The sequence below is a fragment of the Balaenoptera borealis genome (assembly GCF_965194805.1).
Source record: "Balaenoptera borealis genome assembly, chromosome: 4".
Classification (NCBI taxonomy): domain Eukaryota; kingdom Metazoa; phylum Chordata; class Mammalia; order Artiodactyla; family Balaenopteridae; genus Balaenoptera; species Balaenoptera borealis.
This window is the reverse complement of record NC_138861.1, coordinates 15,851,290-15,864,882: the sequence shown is the minus strand read 5'-3', so window position 1 is coordinate 15,864,882 and position 13,593 is coordinate 15,851,290. Positions and strand designations below refer to the sequence as shown.

The window sequence follows — 13,593 nt, the reverse complement described above, 5'->3', positions numbered from 1 at the left end:
AAAACTTCCCCTGCCCACTGTATCTGTTATTGTCTGGTGGCCATCTTGCTATTGAGTGACTACACATCCCACCTGCGTTACATTCCATCATTGTTAGGGTCAGCAGTCAATCAAATTCTCTCTCCAGAAAGTTAAAAATGAGAAACAGTGAAACATTTATCAGTTAACTCTGGAGAGCTAAGCAAAAAAGGTCTTGGAATATCAGGAAATGCAGACACTACTTTGGGTCGTGTGCAAAATAATGAGTATGTCTAAGGAGGTAGGACTCCTCTATACGCCAAGTATTGTACTATGCACTGGGGATTCAGCAATAAATAGAATGGACGTGGTCTTTCCTCTAAGAAGGTGAGCTTCCAGCAGGAGAGTGACATGTATAATGATACATCATGATATGTACCATACAAGAGAAATAAAACTTACAATGAGGGATTGATTATATGAAGGGGATCTCATTTAATCTGGATTGTTAAGGAAAAGTTAACTTGGTGACGTTTAAGCAAATGGATAAGCAGAGGAGAAAAGCAAAGAACTTTCCAGGCTGTGGAAAGAGCATGTGTGAAACACCTGAGGAGGGAGGAGTTTGGATCATTCTGGACAGGAAAGGCTGGATAACCGCTGAGCAGAGAGGTGAGCTGAAGAGGAGCCAGGGCTTCGCTGATGCCAAGCCTGGAAGGCCGTAGAAAGGTCTGGATTTTACAGTGCAAGGAGTGTCTGCTAAAGACCTTTAAACAGAAAAATGGGAAAAGACACCCAGAGGGAAGAAGAAGGGAATGTCCTCCGGGTCCCACAAGGCCTATGTTTCCTTCAGCTTTTCTTTATGTCTTCATTCGACTTCTTCCTCTACTTAAGTTTCTGTTCTTTTGCCCAAAATATCAAAATATCCATACTAACACTGTGATTTTATACACATTATGAATTAATATGGAAGTTAACTAATTATGGAAGGAATGCGACAGAGATGACATCAAGCAAGAACTCAGTTAATCCAAAAGCCCCAGATTCTCCAGTGTTACAGGAAAAGTAACTGGGGCCTAGAAATAAGAACGAGGTTATTCTGAGCTCATAGCCACAAAATCGTAGGTAGATATTTTAATATGAATAGTTCCACACCACACACACACACACACACACACACATCGATTACGATAGGCAGAGTAACTATTTTACAGATGGAAGAGAGTATAATAATCAAGACCAAAAGGGTCCATCTGAACCTAAAATGTAGCATAAGAAAGCTTGATAGACAATTTAGCTGATTTTAATTGTCGGTACTTTGTCTTACTTAAAGATTTGCCCAATGTCCTGTAAGAGTTCTAAAAATAAATCCACATTCGGAAAGTTAGGGGAAAAAACCTATTCACAAATTTGTTCCTGGCAGTTCTAAGTCAATAGAAGAGTTGTAAAATGTTATTTCAGATTCAATTGACTCATAGACCAAAAAAAACAAAAACAAAAACGAATGTGAATTACTCTGATCTTTCTAATACTATGATTCTTCCAGAAGCCTTCAAGTATTTGTAATTTAAAGATTAAATTATCTATGCACAGATATTGAGAGATACGTATGCCTTACATACATGGTTGCCACCACGACGTACTTAAAGAGGATAACTTCTCGTAACAAAAGGCAAAACCAAATGATGTGAGTTTGCACTCAATAGTTACGTGAATGTCTCTTATCCAATCTACTCTGCAGAATTTAAGTTGAGAACTATAATTTAGCCACTTTCCTTCCAGATAAATTACCACAGATCAAATTCCTTACATCTGTGACGCTCACCACAACACGTAGTTACTGCCAATTAACAGCCGGAGATGAACTGTTGGAAGTGTCACATAATAGCTGTAGTAGAAAACATGTTAAACACAGAACCACATTTATGCATTTAACAGCTGTGTCGGGCTAACAGTTGATTTTTCACTATATTTTGCCATATGGTAACGAGGATTATTTTCCACTTAAAAATATTACCAAAGGTCTTCCCTGGTGGCACAGTGGTTGAGAATCCGCCTGCCAACGCAGGGGACACAGGTTCAAGCCCTGGTCCGGGAAGATCCCACATGCCGCGGAGCAACTAAGCCCGTGCGCCACAACTACTGAGCCTGTGCTCTAGAGCCCGCGAGCCACAACTACCGAAGCCCGCGCACCTGGAGCCCCTGCTCCGCAACAAAGAAGCCACCGCAATGAGAAGCCCACGCACCGCAACGAAGACCCAATGCAGCCAAAAATAAATATAATAAATAAATAAATTTTTTTTTTTAAATTACCAAAAATTGACACCCTAGAGCAATATCACCATTTTAATTTTGAAAGTACACATTCACAGCCATGTTTGTTATTCTCCTGTTACTGCATTTCCTATCTGCCTTAATTCTACTGAAAATAATTAATAACAAATTTTTAAAAAATTTTAAATTAGTGTCAACCAGATCAAACACAAATATTACAATAGGAAACCTATGGAATATGACCTGGCAATGAAGAAGCAGGATATAAAATCTGGGTTACATAAAACTGCAGGGGCCATGGAGACTGGGACCTGCTTTTGTTCATTGGGTTTAGGGATTTTCCTGTATTCCAAAAGAGCTAATTCCTTCTTCCTATCTCTCCTTTTCTTCCAGGAACTCTTTGTTGATACAGAATTACTCCTAAAGAACAAAAGTTGGCTGCCAATTTTTATTTTACTCTAATTGCTGTAATAATCTATTACCATGATTTTACAGTAGGGCAGGTTGCTGTGGAAATTTTCATATATACATTTAACAAGGAGCTAAATAAAAATCTCATCTTTTTAAATGCCAGAACATGAGGCCCATCCATGTCAGGAAGGGCACATTGTTGCCACCAATGTGTTAGAACAACAAACAGAAAGAGTCCTTTAGATTTTAGGTCTGTCAATCTATCACCTTTATAACCTCACTAAATTCCTTTGGCAGAACTTAAGAAGAATGGTAGTGACCAAAATGATGCCTCAATACTGTTTACACATTGCTCTATATTCATTAGTATTGCCTGTATTTCTCCACTGTGTTTTGAGAATAAAGGGGCAAGGTAGTATCAATAGCTCAATCTTTAAAATACTGCATTTCAAGTAGAAATGAATACTACAGATTTTCACCATTACAGATCATATTTTCACTTTTAGAAGAAGGCAATTCCACATTTCACGATCCCGAGTTTTAAAAAATGCATTCCTGAAGCAACCACAATGTGCCAATATAAAAAACACAAAGTTCAAAACCTACCAAGATGTACCCTTGCTTCCTTTTTTCTAAGCCTGTGTCTTTTCAAGTAAAACACTGAAGATAAGATATAAGCAATGATAAGATTTAGGCTGATGAATCGCCCCGCCCCGCCCAGGCCACCCTAGCTACTCTGTTCCACGTGTGAAGCGTTCTCCTTTCCACTTGTTGTGACTTTGCAGAGCTTTGTACCATTTAAAGTAGAATTGGAATACTGTACATATTCCTTCCATATAGAACTTTTAGGTTTCCATATACTTAAATAACTAAATATTTGTATTAGCCTGAAGCACACACTCTCTAAATGTCTCAAGTTGTCATTCTGCAACGCATTTACTTTAAATGAGTATTTAAGGTCTCAGAACATTAATCTTGGCTTTGCCATTCACTTAAGAAGTCATGACCCCTTCCTTTGTCTGTGCTTCATATTCACCTATCTTTGTGATAATCATTCTCACTGAAGTACATGCAGAATTAATCATCATAAAGTGTTACAAGTTGTCAATGAATATTTAACTTCTATAGTCAAAGCTGCTTAGTCTTGGCTGAGCTCATAGTTCCTGTCTACAGCACCTTCTGTTTTCATCCAGGCAAAATAAAAAACAAACAAACAAACATGAAACTTATTTTTTATAAGGCTACAGGTAGAGAAATTCCTCAAAAAAAAAAAAAAAAAGTTAAAATTTCACTAGTGACAAAGCTGGGAATATAAATTGGGATTCAGTATGTTAATCACACTAAGATGAGCTATGGGATTCTTTTAAAATCTTGTCTCAGTTTACATTTCCAGATTGATTGTCTCCTATTCCTGCAGAGATTAACATTATTACTAATGATACTAATAGCAAAACCTCAGACAATACTATGCACCAGTTACTAGTCTAAATGCTTTATGTGTATTTACTCATTTAATAATCAAATCATTCCTATGGTTAGTTATTATTATTATGCCTATTTCACAGTTGAGAAAATCAAGGCACCTATAAGACACCTCATTTGAGTTTACACATCTAGTAAGTGGTAGAGCTAAGATTCAAACTCAGGCATCCTGGGTCTGGAGTTCATACTCTTAACCACTACGCTACAGAATAAACGGGTAGACACACACAGACGCACACAGGCACTCACGTGAAAGGGCTCTGGACAGGGAGTTAAAAAGGTTACGCTTGGTAGAAGAAAGCAGGGAATGTCTCTGGGCTTCAACCTTCTCACTGGAAAAGTAAACCAACTACACAATACTATTTTAAGGTGTAATTTAATCCTACCATCCGTTTATGATTCAAAGATTCAGTCTGTAACATACAGCCTTTTCACTTTTGACTGACATAACTCAATAATTAATTCAGGTATTCATATGTTTCAAGGAAAATGCTAAAAGAGAATGAAAAATTACCCTTAGGCAATCAAGAAATAGTAGTAGCGTGAGTAGAGGAATAAGAATTTCACCTCATATATATCATGTTTGAGTCTCCTGGAACATTCTTAAGAAAGTTTCCCTGAGGTCTTTCTAGCTCTTCTAGAAGGTACCAGATTATAACGATTTTTGGAAACCAAACTAGCAAACCAAGTAAATGAACTACATGTTGTTTCTTCACATCAATATGCAAAACTCCTTTTGGGTTACACTTATCTATACCAGAAATTAAAAGTACTTTTCATGAAGCCAAGCCACAAAATATAATACCTAAATAGTGTCATGGAATACTCTGAGATTATGAAAACATTCATATTTAAGTGCCAATCAAAATACATGCCAGTTGGTAATACATGCTTCCAAATAAATAGTATTGCCAAATTGGTTCTATAAAATGCATTCACAGGTATATGAGGGTGAACTGTAAATGCATTTTGATCTCATACATATTCCCTTGTCACCTGGCTTAATTTTATAAAGCCGCTATTTCCTTATTTCCAACCTTGTGACTCCCTTGTTGCAAATCACTAACACAGATAATTGTTTCCTATTCATTAAGTTATCTTTCTTCTAACTTGAAAATAGTTCACCTACTTTTATAATTACTCCTTTAGTTAAAATAATTATTTTTAATTGCCATCCTTTAGTCAACTTTATACAAGAATAATTCTTCTGGACAAAATGATCACTAAGCAAGCCCCTGTTCTTAAATATGGATAAACATCTGACATATTCACAAATTACAATTATTGCCATTATAAAACTACAGATTTACTCAATGCATCCATATAAAAATGACAATGAACTTCAAAGTTAATTAGTTAACCTATAAAAAAATCTAACAGTATTCAAACTAAAATGATCAAAACAAGTTTATTAGAATTTTTGTTTTCTTAAATTCTTCACATATAAACTGTCACCGTATGTTGACAATCAACTTCATACTCAAAGTTCCGAACTAGATTGCACTTAATTCTTAATTGCTAGAGAAAACAGAAACTTTGCATCCCTTTTAAAACTATTCTAACACACTATCGAGAAAGCGTTGCCATGATACAGAAAGTAGTAAAATCACAGAGCAGTTGGAGGATGGGGCTTGGAAATGTTTAGCCACTGAACTTCTGCCCTGAACTTTCCCTTCTGTGATAAAAACCACGAAACCAGCCATTAACGGAGCCCCCTGTCAGCACTGTACTGTGGGGCACTGGTCTTCTTACCCCTCGTGTGCATAGACAGAAGAATGAGCAAGGCAATGTGAAGCTGCCAGTTTAGTTCGTCCAGCCAACCCATTGCAGCAGGAGAGTCGTCAATGTGACCCGCCTGTTTAAGCCTCCTGTTTCTTGCCTTTCCTTCTTTCAACTGAGACTCCTCTGCTGCCACTCTTGTCAGAGCTTCCGGCAAGCCTGCAGCAAGCCCTAGACAGGACCGTGAAAGACAAGCCTGTTACAAACTGGTTCTGTCACCACGGAGACTTCAACTGATCACCTCGTGGGGAGAACAACAAAGGGCGGTGAGGACCCCGAGCCAGACTGTTTTCTTAAGAAAGGAGCCTGACCCAGCTGCCCACACAAGGGCCAGCACAGGCGGGACTTTGCTCGGTACTGGCCACGCCAAAGTCCCCGCACCTCCGTGGAGAGATTCCAGAGCGACACACACCTATGCTTTGCCGACATGCAATTACTTATTTCTCCTGCTAAGGTTTTTATTCTCTGCTAAGGATTGTAATTCTGTGGGAATTGTAGACAGACAAGGAGAAATACATTTTTTTTCTTTGATAAAATGATAGAAATACTGCAACACATCCAAGTGTTATGGCATTTTCTCACATGACCTCAACATTTAAATAATGAGGCAAATGCCTTTGAATCAAATGCACAGATACAAAAAACGGTCACTTGTAAAAGCCATCTTTAATGAATATTTCAAGTTGAAATATTTCAGTTAGGCTACTCACTTAAATTAATTAATTTGAAATGACTATAGTTTGAAGTTTCCTATATAGAAAAAAAAAAAAGTACTGTGAACTGAACCAATTTTATTATGTGAATAAAACCAAGGTAAGTTATTCACTTTTTTTAGATGTTAATTATAATTGTGCCTCACTGTAAACTATGAACATTTTGTAATATTTTAATTTTCCATGAGATTCTGAGTGACCGTTTTCAGTACTAAAGAACATTTTAAAGGGCTATTTGTTTTACTCTGGGAACTATCGATAATAAAAGAACAGCAAGAAATATACATGAATTGTCAGTGTGTGTAGAAACTACACTATCACCACAGACAGATACAAACAGAAGTACTTACTAAACCGAATCCATTTGCATGATAAAGGATTTATGAGTATGAGAGCAGAGACATAGTTCAGTGGTTATACCTAAGGTAATATGAGAATGTGTTTACTTGAAATTTTAAGAATTATTTTCTTGGAAAAAAAAATCTCTGTTCTCTTCTCCTTTTTAAGAGACACCCCTACCCCTCTACACACACACCAGCACCTCGCAGCACTACCCTCACAGATGGCATTCAAATCTGTTCTCCAGCGGCTTCCCCGGTGGCGCAGTGGTTGAGAGTCTGCCTGCCAGTGCAGGGGACAAGGGTTCGAGCCCTGGTCTGGGAAGATCCCACATGCCGCGGAGCAACTGGGCCCGTGAGCCACAACTACTGAGCCTGCGCGTCTGGAGCCTGTGCTCCGCAACAAGAGAGGCCGCGATGGTGAGAGGCCCGCGCACCGCGATGAAGAGTGGCCCCCGCTGGCCGCAACTAGAGAAAGCCCTCGCACAGAAACGAAGACCCAACACAGCCATAAAATAAATATTAAAAAAACAAAAACAAAAAAAATCTCTTCTCCAGCTTAGAGTAGTTCAACAACTGCTTTTTAGGATTTAACAACTAATACTATCAATCCAACACCCTCAGCTCAGTTTCATGAGATGGAATTTAACAGAAATATAGTATTTTTAATCACATAGAAAATTTTGGAATATCCTAAGTTTAAATCACACATTTTGCATTTCACAGAATCCATGAAACTTACTTGTCAGGAAAATGTAAGTTGGGGGTGGTAACGAGGTAGTCTTTCGCTAAGAAGGGAAACTGAGGCACACGAAAATGAATGAGTGACCAGGAGCAGAGGGGCAACATAAGTGAACCGCAGACAAGACTCAAGGTCTACTGCTTCAATCTCTTGTTCAAACCTTCTATGTTCGGCTCAGGGCCACATCACAACATGGTTCCGCTGCCAATCTGGAACCCAGACTTGAGCTCCAGCACGAACAGTGAATGGCTAAAATGTGGAGCAGCTCCCACTGTTCGTATTTCCCCAATATGGGCATCCATAAGTGGTTCAAAGCATAAAGAGAGAAGAGTTTCTCTCTCCCCAGAATCCTAATTCAGTTCAAAGCAATCCATATCAGCAACTATTTCTAATTTTGTACTATGTGCTAGCTGAAGTAAATGCACTCAAGAAGTTTACAATACCACAGAAAAAGTAATATACATGTAATAGAGAACTAAGTAAAAAAACATAACCTATTTTAAGATGAAGTGTCTTCAAATGGAATAAAGACAGAAAATCGGAGTAAGGGATGGATTAGACTGGGCCAAAAATTGGAGGCAGAGCTGAATGCTAAAATATGAATTGAATTTATACAGAGATAGAGGAGATGAAAAGAGAGGAAATTCTGTGAGCAAGGACTAGAGGTAAGATTAAATATTTCATTTGTGCAATAGCATGAGAAGAAGAATCTTACTGGAGCAGACAGCACCTATTAGTAAATGGCTGGAGAGAAAGCTAGACAGAGTGGAACCAGATTGTGCTGGACTCCGAATGCAGGTTACAACGTTTAGGCTATATTATGTAAATAACTGAAAGGCTTTTGAGCATGGACTGGCTTAATGAATTTTTTTTTAAAAAAGGTTTAAGGTTTCAGAATATAGGATGAGTCTCTGAACCTAAACTGCCAACTACGTGAGTAGAAGTCAAAATTATTGATAGAAGTGTGAGGAGAGGTTTCCACTTAGTCAAACTTTTTGGTAATACAGATTTCTTTTTCTCACTTACACTACTACGAAATTCAAGAGGTAACCCTATCAATTCCCTTCATTTAGGCTTGATTGTTTAACATATGCTGGGTGCCAACGATGAAGGAGATGTTCTATAAAATGCATAATTAGATTCCAGACAAACAGGCTCAAAAGATCTTTAAAAAAATCTTATAATGTAGATCAGAAATCTGACTTAGCAAAAAAAAAAAAAAAAAAAAAAATCCAGATTTGCGTATGATTTAGTGCACTCACCTTAAAGTCCACACCAAATGAGGCTTCAAAGAAAGCTCTGAGAGAGTATTAAAAGAAAGGTCGCAATTTGAATATAAACACGTGAGAGGGGCAAGGAAAGAGAAAAGAAAGACTACAGATAGTACTACCAATATGAGTACGACATGCCATGGCTATGTATCATTTGTAGAATTCTTACGCAGACCCACTCATTCTAGGTTTATGGAGTCCATGCTGTAGAGTAGAGGGAGACTCTTTGTGCTATCTGTATAATCTTGGGCAAATTATTTCAACTCTCTGGTCTATAATCTGCTCATTACCTAACTGTTAAAATTGTTATACGGATTAGACAAGTAAATGAACAAAAACTACTGAATACAGTGCCCAGAACATAGGAGGACATCAGAAAATGGTCAATTTCCTGACAACTCTCACTAATCACTCTTCTGCCTCTTGACCAAAAAACCCTATTAACAATAATCTTCTTTAATGTAACATTTGCCGAATTGTTCCTGTCATAAATAATGTGATCACTAAAACAAGGACACATTTTTAAAATTCATATTACACCCGGAAAGACAAATATTGATTTAATAACTTTACTTTTATTTCATTTATTAAATTATCATGTAATTGAAGCAGAAATATATGAAACAGTTTTAAAGTATGAGACTACCTTTTTAACAACTTCGATTTGTGACTTATTTCCACACAGAACCCTCCATATATACATACATATATGATTTTATGTATATATACAGCTTTTTAAACTGTTATTTGGGGGACTGTGTCTAGTGAATGGGATACTAGAATATTAAACAGTACCTGCCTTTAGGACAAAACCTACCCTGTAATGGGTGAAGACAAACATATAATCAAATAATGACAGTGCAATACAGTGACAGGCTGCTATGCTGAGGGAATGTGGAAAGTACAGTGCATAAACAAAGATTAATTCTGGCCGGGGATGGGGATTGGACTTGCAGGGAAGAGGCATCTGAACTAGCTCTTCAAAGATAAGTAGGAATTACTGGGTGAAGAGAGGGCAAAGGAATCCCAAGCAAAGAGAACAGACAGTACAGATATTTATGAGCAAGAAAAAGAGCAATGTTTGCAGAGAACATGAGATACCGGATATTCCTGGAGAGCAGAGAAACTGGGCTGGAAAAGCAGACTGGGAGACGTTGGGAAGGAAGGGCCTTACAGCTCTTAACTTGATTTTGGTTTTATCCTACCTACATAGGAAGCAATGCCTTGGTTTCTGGAGGGGGGCGTCTGCACAGTTTCCATTGTGTGAAATGACTGCAACTACTTCTTGAAGCTGATTACATGTCAAAAGAAACTAGTAAAGTTTCTGAGATAAGGTGAAGAGTATCTTCCTTTTATATAAGAAAATGCAACAATATCCTTAATAGTCTTCATGAGAAAAATAAGGTGAGTGCTATTTTCTTTAATACCTGAAGAGCTCTGCTAATTCTGTTTGGAACAACATTTGCTTTTAAATTAAACTTCTGTTCAAACACAGGCACATAAAAACAACTGTTATTTCCTTGTTCCTATTAGAAGCTATATATAGCATTTTAGGTCCCTACCATCCTATAGAGTTTTGCAGTAAAATAGTTTTCAAACTTTCATACTAGTTGTGCAAAGAATAGAAAAGTGTGTTCAGAATTGTACTGCTTAATCCATTTTGCTGTTCTCATTTTCAGCTATACACTTACATAAGGATATAAAAAGTTACTCCATTACCGGAGAAAAAATAAACAACAGAACTCAAGTGTACAAAAAGCTTTATTCCTGGCTTGGAGTTTACAAATGCCACAACTTCAGGCTGCTTTCGGGCTGCCTCCTGCCTCCCCACCCCGTTCTGCTCTGCAATCTTCCACATCACTAGTCATTAACAGCCCAAGCTCCCTTCAGCTGCACAGTGAAAGACCATCACATCATTACAAATAAACAATCCCTTCCTCCCTCCAAGGAGTGACACATTATTCTGAGCACGTCTTCTCTCTGCTTTCGTTGCTCTGCCAAGGTCCCCCATGAGTGGGAAGGGGTAAAAAGAGAGAAAAAATATCCCACAACTTTGTCTAAAGCATGTAGAGGATGATTTGTGTTCTTACTTACGGGATATGATTGTCACTGTGGATCTGCTCTCAGGCCTAGATTACATGTGATAAGGGCTGACCTCCTTTAAGTATTCACACATTATGCACTCATGGAGAGGAGGCAGGACACAAAAGTCCTTCAGATGTTCTGGACATCAATCAAGTGCACAGCATGGAGCCTGCCAAACTTTTCTTCCATTTACTCAGGGAGAGGAAGGGGGAGTCCAAGACAGACTTAATAAAGTTTAAAGCTATGCCACAGTATATTTGGGGAGACCATTGTTATTAAAAGGGTGCTATTTGAAAAAAAATTCTCCATAGTTACCACTAGCAACAAAAAAATTCACACACAAATAAAAAGAGACAACCAGATTTCACTTCAGTTTTAAAATTTCAAAACCTTTACTTATAAACCAGGTTTCAATGACTTTGGCAGATTGATTTTTTTTTTGAAATAACTGTTCAATAAGGATATATATAAAAAATTAAAAATATGAATTTTTATAACAACCATCATCACAACCTTTTTGAGGCATTTGCAAAAGTAGTAGAGTATTTGTTATGAAATACTCTGAACATATCTTAATGTAAATTAAACACCAATCAACTGCATAAACCATTTTTACCTAACACAAATATGATTATTATGAATAGGCTACTATTATTATTAATAGGCTACTATTAATAGGCCAATATTATGAAATAGACATGATAATATCTTCTGATATACGCTTTCAATGTTGGTCTTTTATCACTGCTACTCCCCACAACTCATTAAAGGTACTTGAGACAGCTTCTGAAAGAGAACAAATAAGCCCAAACTTTATTCTCCTGAAACGCTGCAACACTGTGTACTTAGAGGGCATAATTTGATCATCAGCACGATCAAACCCCTTAGAGCAAGATGTTTCATGGAATTTTCTAACAGAGTGATATCTTACATCTAAGACAGTATCATTTACCTAGAGATTGCAGAGTTCTTTTTGAAAGCTCATGTCAGCCCGCCAAGGTAACAAGGATGTGTATAGCCTGCATACAAGATAAGAAGACTAGACACAAAAAGCAATTAAGGGTAGAAGAGAATTAAAGGCAACTTACATAATTAAACTACCAATGAAAATTAACAGTGAATTTACTAAGACAAGCTCTAGAGTTAAAAGAAAAACAAAACAAAACAAACTTCCAGACTGCCCCAGGACTCCTAAACCCCATACAGGCATAATTCTGTTCAGGTAATACCTGGTTTTGGTGTGATTCAACTAAAGGCTAATAAAGTCACACTTGTACCCTAGTAATAGGGAACCGGGTAATACATAAAATCTGAGATTATTCTCTATGTTATTCACTATAGAGAAATCCATCACCTGGTCAACATGATTATCTCAGACCAGAAGCTAAAAGTGAACGGGAGGGAGATGTCTTGACAGGAGCTGGAAAGTAAGGTACGCAGAGATGATAAATAGGTTATTTCTAGATAAATTATAGGGTGCTGCTGCTAATGGTGACACACGCCACTTGGCGAGCTTTTACTGCTCAGGCACTATGCTATGTGCCAACATACACTGCCTCACTGACCCTCACTGCCTCACGTGCAGCAAGCAGTGTCATTCCCATTTACAGATGAGAATACTGAGTATGCCTGAGCCAAGGAGGCCTGGCACTAGTTACGGGTGGATAGGATCAGACACCAGTACTTCATTAGCTAGGGACCCATATGTTTCTGCTCTGCAAGAAATAACTGGGGCAGAAACAGGCCATTCAGTAGATGGAGGTTTCAGAGACACTGGGGCTGATGAGATTCATTCAGGGAACATGACTGCCAGAAAGTCTAGAGGCTGGAGCAAAAGAGGGGCGAGATACCCTCAATCCCAAACCTGTCCATTCAGAGGAGGGGGACAAATGACAGGGACAACAGACACTCTGGGAGCCACAGCAGCGAATTCACAGGTCAGGGGTTTCAGATCCAGTAAGAGATGCAACTTTCCCCTAGCATGTATTAGTTGTTTATAAAAAGTATATTAATAATAATTTTAAAATATATATTGTCATTCATTTAAAGCAGTGCCTTGTATATATCTTTTTAACTTTTCCAGCAGCCCTTCAACGCAGGTATTATCAACCAGTGAAGTGACTAAGGTGAGTGAAGCACCTCAGAGTTCTGGGAAGAGTTGTTTCCCTTGAGTCGGCCTGTGCTCTAGCAGGTATAGTGAGGCAACTCTGCGGACTCAGTAGAAAGAAAAGGTAGATGAGCGAAGTCGCCAGAACTAGGTAATACACTCCTCTCTCCACCAGATGAGTCTGAGGTTGTTTTAACAAAAGAGGCTGTTTTCTTCACACCATGAGAAGGCTGCTGAGAAGATCTACTTTGCCCCACTTACAAGGAACTGTGTGAGAAAAGAGCTTTTGTTGTTTAACACTTTGGCCCCGGACTCTTCAGTATTAAAGTTACACACTAGGTAAAATAATGAACCACAGAAGCCACTAACTTGTCTCACCTGAAGCTCTATTCCAAAGGATATCATCTTCTTTATCAACTTACTGCTAAAGCACCCC

The 13,593-nt window shown here is 38.1% G+C and overlaps 1 protein-coding gene across 5 annotated transcripts in view; it reads right to left on the bottom strand.

Moving 5' to 3' along the window:
* BMPR1B (bone morphogenetic protein receptor type 1B) overlaps positions 1-13,593 on the bottom strand; it is a 409,475-nt gene that overhangs the window by 89,144 nt on the left and 306,738 nt on the right. The window contains exon 1 of one of the 5 annotated variants that reach the window (XM_082391721.1): positions 5,875-11,836. The exons of the other annotated variants lie outside the window; for them this stretch is intronic. Within the exon in view, the coding sequence (XP_082247847.1) occupies positions 5,875-5,947 (73 nt within the window). The 5' untranslated portion in view covers positions 5,948-11,836. Of the gene's footprint in view, positions 1-5,874; positions 11,837-13,593 lie in introns of those variants that run through there. 5 annotated transcript variants of the gene reach the window in all.